The 12,107-nt window shown below is 58.7% G+C and overlaps 1 protein-coding gene across 1 annotated transcript in view; it reads left to right on the plus strand.

Moving 5' to 3' along the window:
* The first annotated feature begins 2,033 nt into the window (after nt 1–2,033).
* Nucleotides 2,034–12,107, plus strand: part of ACVR2B (activin A receptor type 2B) — a 45,972-nt gene continuing 35,898 nt past the window's right edge. The window contains exon 1 of the mRNA XM_051839742.3: nt 2,034–2,377. Within this exon, the coding sequence (XP_051695702.3) occupies nt 2,326–2,377 (52 nt within the window). The 5' untranslated portion in view covers nt 2,034–2,325. The remainder of the gene's footprint in view (nt 2,378–12,107) is intronic.

Here is a 12,107-nt window from a genome sequence, read left to right on the forward strand (position 1 = left end):
TTCTTTTGACAGGCAGAGTTAGACAGTGAGAGAGAGACAGAGAGAAAGGGCTTCCTTTTCCGTTGGTTCACCCCCCAAATGGCCACTACGGCCGGCGCACCGCGCTGATCCGATGGCAGGAGCCAGGTGCTTCTCCTGGTCTCCCATGGGGTGCAGGGCCCAAGCACTTGGGCCATCCTCCACTGCACTCCCGGGCCACAGCAGAGAGCTGGCCTGGAAGAGGGGCAACTGGGACAGAACCCGGCGCCCCAACCGGGACTAGAACCCGGTGTGCCAGCGCTGCAGGCGGAGGATTAGCCTAGTGAGCCGCGGCGCCGGCCCATGACTTTCTTCTTAAGTCTAGAACGCTCACCTCCCTTAAAGGAAGCAGCTCATGGCTTCTCTCCGGTTTATCTGAATCACCGCCGTCCCTGTGCCTGTGCTTTGGGGCTGTTGTGAACTCTGGCAAGGGTGACCCGAACACAAGCACTGGGTGTGCTAAGGTCTGTGTGACCGCCGGGCAGGGAGCCCGCACCGCGTGCCTGTGCCTCACATGGATGACTCGGGTCCAGGATGGATGGAGCGGCACTGCCTGAGTTCATCACACAACTCGGATGACACCCACGTTGACACCTGTGAGTTATTTCTGGTTAATATTTTTGGACCATTGTTCCACAGTAACCGAAACCACAGCAGGTGCACCCCCACCTAAGGGGGTGTGAGTTCTGCCTAGACGAGATTCCTTTCAGTTGCTGGGTTGAGGTGACCAGCGAGGGTCCTCTCCGGGTTGCTGCCATGGTGGTGGGCGTGGGCAGCATTTGGGGAGAAGTGGCCAGACGGTGGTGTGGGAATCCAGCTTGCTGTGTCTGGGTGATGACCACCATCTTGCCCTCTGGGCAACCCTGCCGTAATCGCCAACCCTGGGAGATAAGCTATGTTGTCCCTAACCCGCCACCGTGTCTCTCAGCACCTCCACGATTCTCCAGGTTTCTGAGGGAGCCCAGGCACGTTCCAGTTTCCCACCTCATCTAGAGAGCCCTATCTTGCAGCTGCCCGGCACGCTCTTGTCTAAGTCCCTGACACATCACGCCGTTTACTTCTGGATTTGTCTTCCTCTTTGCTTTTGTTTTTGAACGTGGTCTCTCAGCTCCTTCTGCTTTGGTGGCTGGTTCTCTTTGCTGAGGGACTGGACGTGGGATAAATCAAGAATGACTCATAGAAAGTTTTGATTTGAGCCATCGGAGACGCGGCTTACAGCACACATCAGACAGGGGCGAGAGAGGGAGGAGAGCTACGGGGAATTCTGTGTTGGGAAGACCAGCTTCCAGGGGCTGCCAAACTTGGGGCTCCCAGAAAGCCCAGGGTGGACGACACAGGTGTGCAGGCACCTGGGACGGCCCTGGCCCTTACTGTGATGGCCGGCCTGGCGGGCACGAGCAGAGAGGAGGCGGCCGATGCAGCTTCTGTTGATACCTCCCAGCGCGAGCACAGGTCTCTACCTGAGCCCTTCGAGGGGTCTAGCCTTTCCCACGCGGGGAGACTGAAGCTCGGGTGAACTCAGACCCCAGGGTGCCACTCCCTGTCGCACTGCTTGGACGCGTCAAGTGACAGCTCCTCAGGACCTCCCGCTGTGCCCGTGTGCAGACACCGGGCGCGCTCCACTCCGACGCACTGGCCTGTCGGTAACCACACGGCCGTCCTGGGGTGGCGGGAGCAGGTGCGGAAGACGACAGGTGTCCGGCGACCGCGCGCCCGGGCTCGCCGAGCCGGGAAGCCCAGGCGCAGTGACCCACGCGGGCCCCGGCTCACTCCCCGCCGCGCGGGTCCGCCCGGGCGGGGGCGTGGCCTGCGCTCGGTGGCGCCCCGGGCCCCGCCCCCGAGGGGGCGCGGCCCACGCGGCCCTCGGGCCCGCCTCCCCGCCCCCTCCCCGCGCGCCCGCCTCTTTGTATCCAACATCCGGGTTTCCCCGCTGGCTCGGCTCCGTGGCCGCCGCTCAGGAGCCATTTTGGACTCGGTTCAGCTCCCCTCCCCCCGCCCCTCCCCCCGTTCATGGCCCCTCCGGACTCGGCCCCTGCGCCGGGGGCCCGGGCCCAGCCCCGCTGCGCTATGCCCGCGTCGGGCGCGCCCCGGCCCGCGCCCCGCCGCCGCCCCCCGGCCCCCGCGTCGCTCCGGAGCCCGGGCCGCAGCCTCCGCCGCCCGCAGCGGCCCTGAGCCCGGCGCTTGGAGCCCGCACGCCGCCCGGGGACGAAGCCGCCGGCAGGCGCGGGAAGGCGAGCGCAGCTGTTGCCCGGCCCCGCGCGCCCCTGCCCGCGGGCTCCGGGTGTCCGCGGGGCGGCGCCGCGGAACATGACGGCGCCCTGGGCGGCCCTCGCCCTCCTCTGGGGATCGCTGTGCGCGGGTAAGCGCGGGGCGCGGGGCGCGGCGCGGGGGCGCGGGGGGCGCGCTGTTTACCAACAAAGGGCGGGCCGCGGCCTCGGCCCGCGCCACCTGTGCGCCGCTCGCTCGCACCTCCCGGGCGGGGACCGGGCGCCCGCGCGCTGCTGCTGTGCGTGCGGCCGTGCGGCCGGGCAGCTGCGGGCCCGTCGGGTCGGGGCGGCCGCCCGGGGCGGGAGCCCCCTGCACGCCTCCCGCTCTGCCTCGGCTTGCTGCGCGGCGAGCCCTGGCGCTGCCTCCTACCTGCGCGCGCCGCGCACCGCTTTGTTCTGGGCACCGGGGTCTGGGGAGCTGGGGACGGCGCGCTAACAGGTCCCTGTGGCTCGGGCCTGCGGGAGGCACGTGGCGGCGGCGGCGGGGGTGTGTGGGTGCAGGTGGGTGTACACACGCGGGGTCCCGCCGGAACGCGCCTTCCCCGCAAGGCCGCCGCACTGGTTTCCCGCCCCCGGGGGTGCCGGGCGAGCGGACCCGGGCGGGCGTTGCGGGAGGCGCTCCCCCGCGGGCTGCCGGACATCGACGCCGCGGCGGAAGGTCCGGGGCGCCGGGTGCCGCGCGTCTTTGTTCCCGGCCCCCATTACACATGCAGCGCGGGTCCCCGGCCGCCCGCGGTGGCCGCCGCGCGGAGCCTGGGAAACCCGCGAGGGGCGGCGCCGGGCGGCGGGGCGGGGCTGGGGAGGGGTCCCCGCCCACCCCGGCTCCCCGCGGCTCCTCGGCGGTGCGGCGGCGGCCGAGCGTTTGCCGGGAGCGGAGCCGATATGGGGGCGCCGGCTGCTGCGGGACCGAGTGCGGGACCGCAGGCGGAGATCGGCCGCCGGTGCGCGGATGGCTGGGCGGTCGCGTTGGACTCCCCGCGGGTCTTCCTACCCCCTTCCCGCTGCAGCGCGGTTACTGAGGTGTCGCTTTGAAGCGGAAGGGAAGGCGACCCTGCGTTCTCCCAGGGCAGGCTTGCGGGCCCCGGGGTGCCTGGGCCGGCAGGATAGGGTGGGACTGGGCCCTGGAGGAGCTGGTCCCGCTCCAGGCTTGGGCAGTGCTGAGCAGGGCGTCTGCACGCGGGCGGTCCGGGTCCCAGACGAGAACGGGCACCGCGCCGGGGCCGGTGGGGCGCCCGGGCCCTCCTGCCCCCCACCCGCAGCCGTGCCTTTCCTTCAAGCCCCGGTCCCGCCCCGCTGGGACCAAGATCTAGAGCAGCGCTGGGCGCCCAGCGGGCCAGCGTGAACCTCGTGCGCGCGGACTTCGGGAAGCTCTTGGAGAGTGCAGTTACAGGCCAAGTTTGTTTCGGTACCGAACGAAACCGAAAATGCTTATACATACATGCATATTATGGGGAAGATGCTTGGATCGCAATTTTTTTTTGCACTAAAATAAAATTACCTTTTTAAAAAAGATTTTTATTTATTTATTTGAGAGGCAGAGAGAAAGGTCTTCCATCACTGGTTCACTCTCCAAATGGCCACAAACTCCTGAGCTGGGCTGATCTGAAGCCAGGAGCCAGGAGCTTCTTCCAGGTCTCCCACGTGGGTGCAGGGGCCCGAGCACTTGGGCGTTTGTGCTGTCTAAACTCCATCAGCGCTCATGGAGCGTCTTCGTTCTGAGTGCAGGTGTCTGATTTCTGCTTCATCACACCGGGACAGCACAGCCCTGGAAGAAGAGGCAGGACTTAGGCTGTAGTAATGGCACTTGGTACTTGTCAGTGTCAGCTCTGCAAGCCCTCTGTGCCTGGCCCGGTGTCCTTGGGAGGGACCGGTCTGGCCCTTGCATTGCAGTGGACGTCCCAGACAATCGCGTGTGTCCTGTAGAGCTCCTGCCATGGGGCTCTGCGTGGGGCTCAATTAGAAGGCCTGCAGGGAGAGGTGGAGCCGAGCTCTGGGTGGGCCTGACTGGGGAGGGGAGGGGTCTCCTGTCTGTCCCATCGGAAGTGCAGGTCCTTGTGGGTTGGCTGCTCTCAGACCCAGAGGTGTTCCTTGCCCGTGCCCTCCATGGGTTTGTAGCAGGGAGTGAGTGAAGTGGCTTTGACCAAGGACGTGGGCTACGGAGCCACGGCAGGGCGTCTTCTGCCTGTCCTGACATTGCTGCTCACTGCATGCTGCCCCATGGCCTGCTGGGCTGCCTTGGGGAGGTGGGCTCCCTCCTCAGCTCTTCGAGGCTCTTCCGAGGCAGATGATGTGGAAAACTCGCCCATGCCTCCAGACCCTGCCCTTGGTAAGAGCTTGAGGCTCGGCCATGCGGCCTCCCACTGCTTGAGTGGGTCTCTGTGACACGGGGAATCCCCCCAAAGCCCTGGGCACTTTACTGTAGGCACTCCCTTTGCAGGGGCCCAGTGCAGAGCCCCCGTTCTACACCATGGCCCCCGTGCCCCAGACTGGACTCCAGAGAAGTAGAAATACCCACATGTGTGTGCATGTGCGGTGTGTGTGTACACTGTGCAGTGAGTGTGCATGTGCGGTGTGTGAGTGTGCACTGTGTGAGTGCACTGTGAGCACACTGCACAGTGTGTGTGCATGTGTGTTGTGTGTGTACTGTGTGAGTACACTGTGCAGTGAGTGTGCATGTGTGTTGTGTGTGTGTACTGTGTGAGTACTGTGTGAGTGCACTGTGTGAGTACACTGTGCAGTGAGTGTGCATGTGCAGTGTGTGAGTGCACTGTGTGTGTGTACTGTGTGTACTGTGTGTGAGTGCACTGTGAGTACACTGTGCAATGTGTGTGCATGTGCAGTGTGTGTACTGTGAATGCACTGTGCACGTACACTGTAAGTGCACTGTGTGTGCATGTGCACTGTGTACTGTGTATGAATGCACTGTGAGTGTGCACTGTGTGTGAATGCAGTGTGAGTGTGCACTGTGTGAGGGCACTGTGCACAGTGTGTGTACTGTGTGAGTGTACCGTGTGTATATGTACTGTGCATGGGAATGCACTGTGTGTGCACTGTGGAAATGCAGAGTGTGAATGTGCACTGTGAGTGTGTACATGAGTGTGTACTGTGTGTGTATATGCACCTTGAGTGCAAATGCACTGTGTGTGCACAGTGAAAATATATGGTGTGAGTGTGCCATGAGTGTGTACTGTGTGTGTATATGCACCTTGAGTGCAAATGCACTGTGTGTGCACAGCGTAAATATATGGTGTGAGTGTGCCATGAGTGTGTACTGTGTGTGTATGTGCACTGTGAGTGCAAATGCACTGGGTGTGCACTGTGTAAATGTGCTGTGTGAGCATGCACTGTGCATGAGTGTGCACTGAGTGAATGTGTACCGTGCGAGTATATGCACTGCAAGTGCACTGTGTGTACTGTGTACGTGTGTATGCACTGTGAGTGCACTGTGTGTGCTGTGTGACGTGTGTATGCACTGTGAGTGAGTGCACTGTGTGTACTGTGTGACGTGTGTATGCACTGTGAGTGAGTGCACTGTGTGTACTGTGTGACGTGTGTATGCACTGTGAGAGTGCACTGTGTGTACTGTGTACGTGTGTATGCACTGTGAGTGAGTGCACTGTGTGTACTGTGTACGTGTGTATGCACTGTGAGTGAGTGCACTGTGTGTACTGTGTGACGTGTGTATGCACTGTGAGTGAGTGCACTGTGTGTACTGTGTACGTGTGTATGCACTGAGTGAGTGCACTGTGTGTGCTGTGTGACGCGTGTATGCACTGTGAGTGAGTGCACTGTGTGTGCTGTGTGACGTGTGTATGCACTGTGAGTGAGTGCACTGTGTGTGCTGTGTGACGTGTGTATGCACTGTGAGTGAGTGCACTGTGTGTGCTGTGTGACGTGTGTATGCACTGTGAGTGAGTGCACTGTGTGTACTGTGTACGCGTGTATGCACTGTGAGTGAGTGCACTGTGTGTACTGTGTACGTGTGTATGCACTGTGAGTGAGTGCACTGTGTGTACTGTGTACGTGTGTATGCACTGTGAGTGAGTGCACTGTGTGTACTGTGTGACGTGTGTATGCACTGTGAGTGAGTGCACTGTGTGTGCTGTGTACGTGTGTATGCACTGTGAGTGAGTGCACTGTGTGTGCTGTGTGACGTGTGTATGCACTGTGAGAGTGCACTGTGTGTGCTGTGTGACGCGTGTATGCACTGTGAGTGAGTGCACTGTGTGTACTGTGTACGTGTGTATGCACTGTGAGTGAGTGCACTGTGTGTACTGTGTGACGCGTGTATGCACTGTGAGTGAGTGCACTGTGTGTGCTGTGTACGTGTGTATGCACTGTGAGTGAGTGCACTGTGTGTGCTGTGTGACGTGTGTATGCACTGTGAGAGTGCACTGTGTGTACTGTGTGACGTGTGTATGCACTGTGAGAGTGCACTGTGTGTACTGTGTACGTGTGTATGCACTGTGAGTGAGTGCACTGTGTGTGCTGTGTGACGCGTGTATGCACTGTGAGTGAGTGCACTGTGTGTGCTGTGTGACGTGTGTATGCACTGTGAGAGTGCACTGTGTGTACTGTGTACGTGTGTATGCACTGTGAGTGAGTGCACTGTGTGTGCTGTGTACGTGTGTATGCACTGTGAGTGAGTGCACTGTGTGTACTGTGTGACGTGTGTATGCACTGTGAGTGAGTGCACTGTGTGTGCTGTGTACGTGTGTATGCACTGTGAGTGAGTGCACTGTGTGTGCTGTGTGACGTGTGTATGCACTGTGAGTGAGTGCACTGTGTGTGCTGTGTGACGTGTGTATGCACTGTGAGTGAGTGCACTGTGTGTGCTGTGTGACGTGTGTATGCACTGTGAGTGAGTGCACTGTGTGTACTGTGTGACGTGTGTATGCACTGTGAGTGAGTGCACTGTGTGTGCTGTGTACGTGTGTATGCACTGTGAGTGAGTGCACTGTGTGTGCTGTGTGACGCGTGTATGCACTGTGAGTGAGTGCACTGTGTGTGCTGTGTACGTGTGTATGCACTGTGAGAGTGCACTGTGTGTACTGTGTACGTGTGTATGCACTGTGAGAGTGCACTGTGTGTACTGTGTACGTGTGTATGCACTGTGAGTGAGTGCACTGTGTGTGCTGTGTACGTGTGTATGCACTGTGAGAGTGCACTGTGTGTGCTGTGTGACGTGTGTATGCACTGTGAGTGAGTGCACTGTGTGTACTGTGTACGTGTGTATGCACTGTGAGTGAGTGCACTGTGTGTGCTGTGTGACGTGTGTATGCACTGTGAGTGAGTGCACTGTGTGTGCTGTGTGACGTGTGTATGCACTGTGAGAGTGCACTGTGTGTACTGTGTGACGTGTGTATGCACTGTGAGTGAGTGCACTGTGTGTACTGTGTACGTGTGTATGCACTGTGAGTGAGTGCACTGTGTGTACTGTGTGACGCGTGTATGCATGTGAGTGAGTGCACTGTGTGTGCTGTGTACGTGTGTATGCACTGTGAGTGAGTGCACTGTGTGTACTGTGTACGTGTGTATGCACTGTGAGTGCACTGTGTGTACTGTGTGACGTGTGTATGCACTGTGAGAGTGCACTGTGTGTACTGTGTGACGTGTGTATGCACTGTGAGTGAGTGCACTGTGTGTACTGTGTACGTGTGTATGCACTGTGGGTGTGAGTGCACTGTGTGTACTGTGTGACGTGTGTATGCACTGTGAGTGCACTGTGTGTGCTGTGTGACGCGTGTATGCACTGTGAGTGAGTGCACTGTGTGTACTGTGTGACGTGTGTATGCACTGTGAGTGCACTGTGTGTACTGTGTACGTGTGTATGCACTGTGAGAGTGCACTGTGTGTACTGTGTACGTGTGTATGCACTGTGAGTGAGTGCACTGTGTGTGCTGTGTACGTGTGTATGCACTGTGAGTGAGTGCACTGTGTGTACTGTGTGACGTGTGTATGCACTGTGAGTGAGTGCACTGTGTGTACTGTGTGACGTGTGTATGCACTGTGAGTGAGTGCACTGTGTGTGCTGTGTACGTGTGTATGCACTGTGAGTGAGTGCACTGTGTGTACTGTGTGACGTGTGTATGCACTGTGAGTGAGTGCACTGTGTGTACTGTGTGACGTGTGTATGCACTGTGAGTGAGTGCACTGTGTGTGCTGTGTACGTGTGTATGCACTGTGAGTGAGTGCACTGTGTGTACTGTGTGACGTGTGTATGCACTGTGAGTGAGTGCACTGTGTGTACTGTGTGACGTGTGTATGCACTGTGAGTGAGTGCACTGTGTGTACTGTGTACGTGTGTATGCACTGTGAGTGAGTGCACTGTGTGTGCTGTGTGACGTGTGTATGCACTGTGAGTGAGTGCACTGTGTGTGCTGTGTGACGTGTGTATGCACTGTGAGAGTGCACTGTGTGTACTGTGTGACGTGTGTATGCACTGTGAGTGAGTGCACTGTGTGTACTGTGTACGTGTGTATGCACTGTGAGTGAGTGCACTGTGTGTACTGTGTGACGCGTGTATGCATGTGAGTGAGTGCACTGTGTGTGCTGTGTACGTGTGTATGCACTGTGAGTGAGTGCACTGTGTGTGCTGTGTACGTGTGTATGCACTGTGAGTGAGTGCACTGTGTGTACTGTGTACGTGTGTATGCACTGTGAGTGAGTGCACTGTGTGTACTGTGTACGTGTGTATGCACTGAGTGAGTGCACTGTGTGTACTGTGTACGTGTGTATGCACTGTGAGTGAGTGCACTGTGTGTGCTGTGTGACGTGTGTATGCACTGTGAGTGAGTGCACTGTGTGTACTGTGTGACGTGTGTATGCACTGTGAGTGAGTGCACTGTGTGTACTGTGTACGTGTGTATGCACTGAGTGAGTGCACTGTGTGTACTGTGTGACGTGTGTATGCACTGAGTGAGTGCACTGTGTGTGCTGTGTGACGCGTGTATGCACTGTGAGTGAGTGCACTGTGTGTACTGTGTACGTGTGTATGCACTGTGAGTGAGTGCACTGTGTGTACTGTGTGACGTGTGTATGCACTGAGTGAGTGCACTGTGTGTGCTGTGTACGTGTGTATGCACTGTGAGTGAGTGCACTGTGTGTGCTGTGTGACGTGTGTATGCACTGTGAGTGAGTGCACTGTGTGTACTGTGTACGCGTGTATGCACTGTGAGTGAGTGCACTGTGTGTGCTGTGTGACGTGTGTATGCACTGTGAGTGAGTGCACTGTGTGTGCTGTGTAAATGTACCGTGTGTGTAGCATGTGTGTATCTGCACTGCAAGTGCACTGTGTGTGCTGTGTGACGTGTGTATGCACTGTGAGTGAGTGCACTGTGTGTGCTGTGTACGTGTGTATGCACTGTGAGTGAGTGCACTGTGTGTGCTGTGTACGTGTGTATGCACTGTGAGTGAGTGCACTGTGTGTGCTGTGTGACGTGTGTATGCACTGTGAGAGTGCACTGTGTGTACTGTGTGACGTGTGTATGCACTGTGAGTGCACTGTGTGTGCTGTGTGACGTGTGTATGCACTGTGAGTGAGTGCACTGTGTGTGCTGTGTGACGTGTGTATGCACTGTGAGTGAGTGCACTGTGTGTGCTGTGTGACGTGTGTATGCACTGTGAGTGAGTGCACTGTGTGTGCTGTGTGACGTGTGTATGCACTGTGAGTGAGTGCACTGTGTGTACTGTGTACGTGTGTATGCACTGTGAGTGAGTGCACTGTGTGTGCTGTGTACGTGTGTATGCACTGTGAGTGAGTGCACTGTGTGTACTGTGTATGTGTGTATGCACTGTGAGTGAGTGCACTGTGTGTACTGTGTGACGTGTGTATGCACTGTGAGTGAGTGCACTGTGTGTACTGTGTACGTGTGTATGCACTGTGAGTGAGTGCACTGTGTGTGCTGTGTGACGTGTGTATCTGCACTGTGGGTGTGAGTGCACTGTGCAAATACACTGAGTGTGCAGTGTGTACCGTGTGTGTATTGTGTGTGAATGCACTGTGAGTGCAAATGCACTGTGCATTGTGTGAGTGTGTATCATGTGTGTATATGCACTGTGGGTGTGAGTGCACTGTGCATTGTGTAAATGCACTGAATGTGCAGAGTGTACACTGAGTGTGAGTGTGCACTGTGTATTGTGTGTGTACCATGTGTGTGCATGCTCTGAGTGCGAGTGCACTGTAATTGCACTGTGTGAGTACAGTATGCACTGTGTGAGTGTGCACAGTGTGAGTGTGCACGGTGTGAGTGTGCACTGTAGTGTGTGTGTACATGCTCTGAGTGCGAGTGCACTGTAAGTGCACTGTGTGTGTGTGCTCTGTGTGTACCTGTGTACAGTGCTTTGCATTGATACTGGCATCCTGCTGCCCTCGTGTCAGCTCCTGGAAGTCCTGGCCGCCCTTCTGAGGGCGGCTTGTCCCCCAGTGTGGTGTGTCTCTGCCTAGCCTGAGGGCGGCTTGTCGCCGAGTGCGGTGTGTCTCTGCCTAGCCTGTCTGAGGGTGGCTTGTTCCCGAGTGCGGTGTCTCTGCCTAGCCTGTCTGAGGGTGGCTTGTCCTCGAGTGGGGTGTGTCTCTGCCTAGCCTGTCTGAGGGCGGCTTGTCCCCGAGTGCGGTGTGTCTCTGCCTAGCCTGTCTGAGGGCGGCTTGTCGCCGAGTGCGGTGTCTCTGCCTAGCCTGTCTGAGGGCGGCTTGTCGCCGAGTGCGGTGTCTCTGCCTAGCCTGTCTGAGGGCGGCTTGTCGCCGAGTGTGGTGTGTCTCTGCCTAGCCTGTCTGAGGGCGGCTTGTCGCCGAGTGCGGTGTCTCTGCCTAGCCTGTCTGAGGGCGGCTTGTCGCCGAGTGCGGTGTCTCTGCCTAGCCTGTCTGAGGGCGGCTTGTCGCCGAGTGTGGTGTGTCTCTGCCTAGCCTGTCTGAGGGCGGCTTGTCGCCGAGTGTGGTGTGTCTCTGCCTAGCCTGTCTGAGGGCGGCTTGTCGCCGAGTGCGGTGTCTCTGCCTAGCCTGTCTGAGGGCGGCTTGTCGCCGAGGGCGGTGTGTCTCTGCCTAGCCTGTCTGAGGGCGGCTTGTCGCCGAGTGTGGTGTGTCTCTGCCTAGCCTGTCTGAGGGCGGCTTGTCGCCGAGTGTGGTGTGTCTCTGCCTAGCCTGTCTGAGGGCGGCTTGTCGCCGAGTGCGGTGTGTCTCTGCCTAGCCTGTCTGAGGGCGGCTTGTCGCCGAGTGCGGTGTCTCTGCCTAGCCTGTCTGAGGGCGGCTTGTCGCCGACTGCGGTGTGTCTCTGCCTAGCCTGTCTGAGGGCGGCTTGTTCCTGAGTGCGGGGTGTCGCTGCTCTGCCTAGCCTGTCTGAGGGCGGCTTGTCGCCGAGGGCGGTGTGTCTCTGCCTAGCCTGTCTGAGGGCGGCTTGTCGCCGAGTGTGGTGTGTCTCTGCCTAGCCTGTCTGAGGGCGGCTTGTCGCCGAGTGCGGGGTGTCGCTGCTCTGCCTAGCCTGTCTGAGGGCGGCTTGTCGCCGAGTGCGGTGTGTCTCTGCCTAGCCTGTCTGAGGGCGGCTTGTCGCCGAGTGTGGTGTGTCTCTGCCTAGCCTGTCTGAGGGCGGCTTGTCGCCGAGTGCGGTGTCTCTGCCTAGCCTGTCTGAGGGCGGCTTGTCGCCGAGTGCGGTGTCTCTGCCTAGCCTGTCTGAGGGCGGCTTGTCGCCGAGTGCGGTGTCTCTGCCTAGCCTGTCTGAGGGCGGCTTGTCGCCGACTGCGGTGTGTCTCTGCCTAGCCTGTCTGAGGGCGGCTTGTTCCTGAGTGCGGGGTGTCGCTGCTCTGCCTAGCCTGTCTGAGGGCGGCTTGTCG

Source organism: Oryctolagus cuniculus, chromosome 4 (assembly GCF_051225735.1).
Source record: "Oryctolagus cuniculus isolate XC-2025 breed Fujian yellow rabbit chromosome 4, ASM5122573v1, whole genome shotgun sequence".
NCBI lineage: Eukaryota > Metazoa > Chordata > Mammalia > Lagomorpha > Leporidae > Oryctolagus > Oryctolagus cuniculus.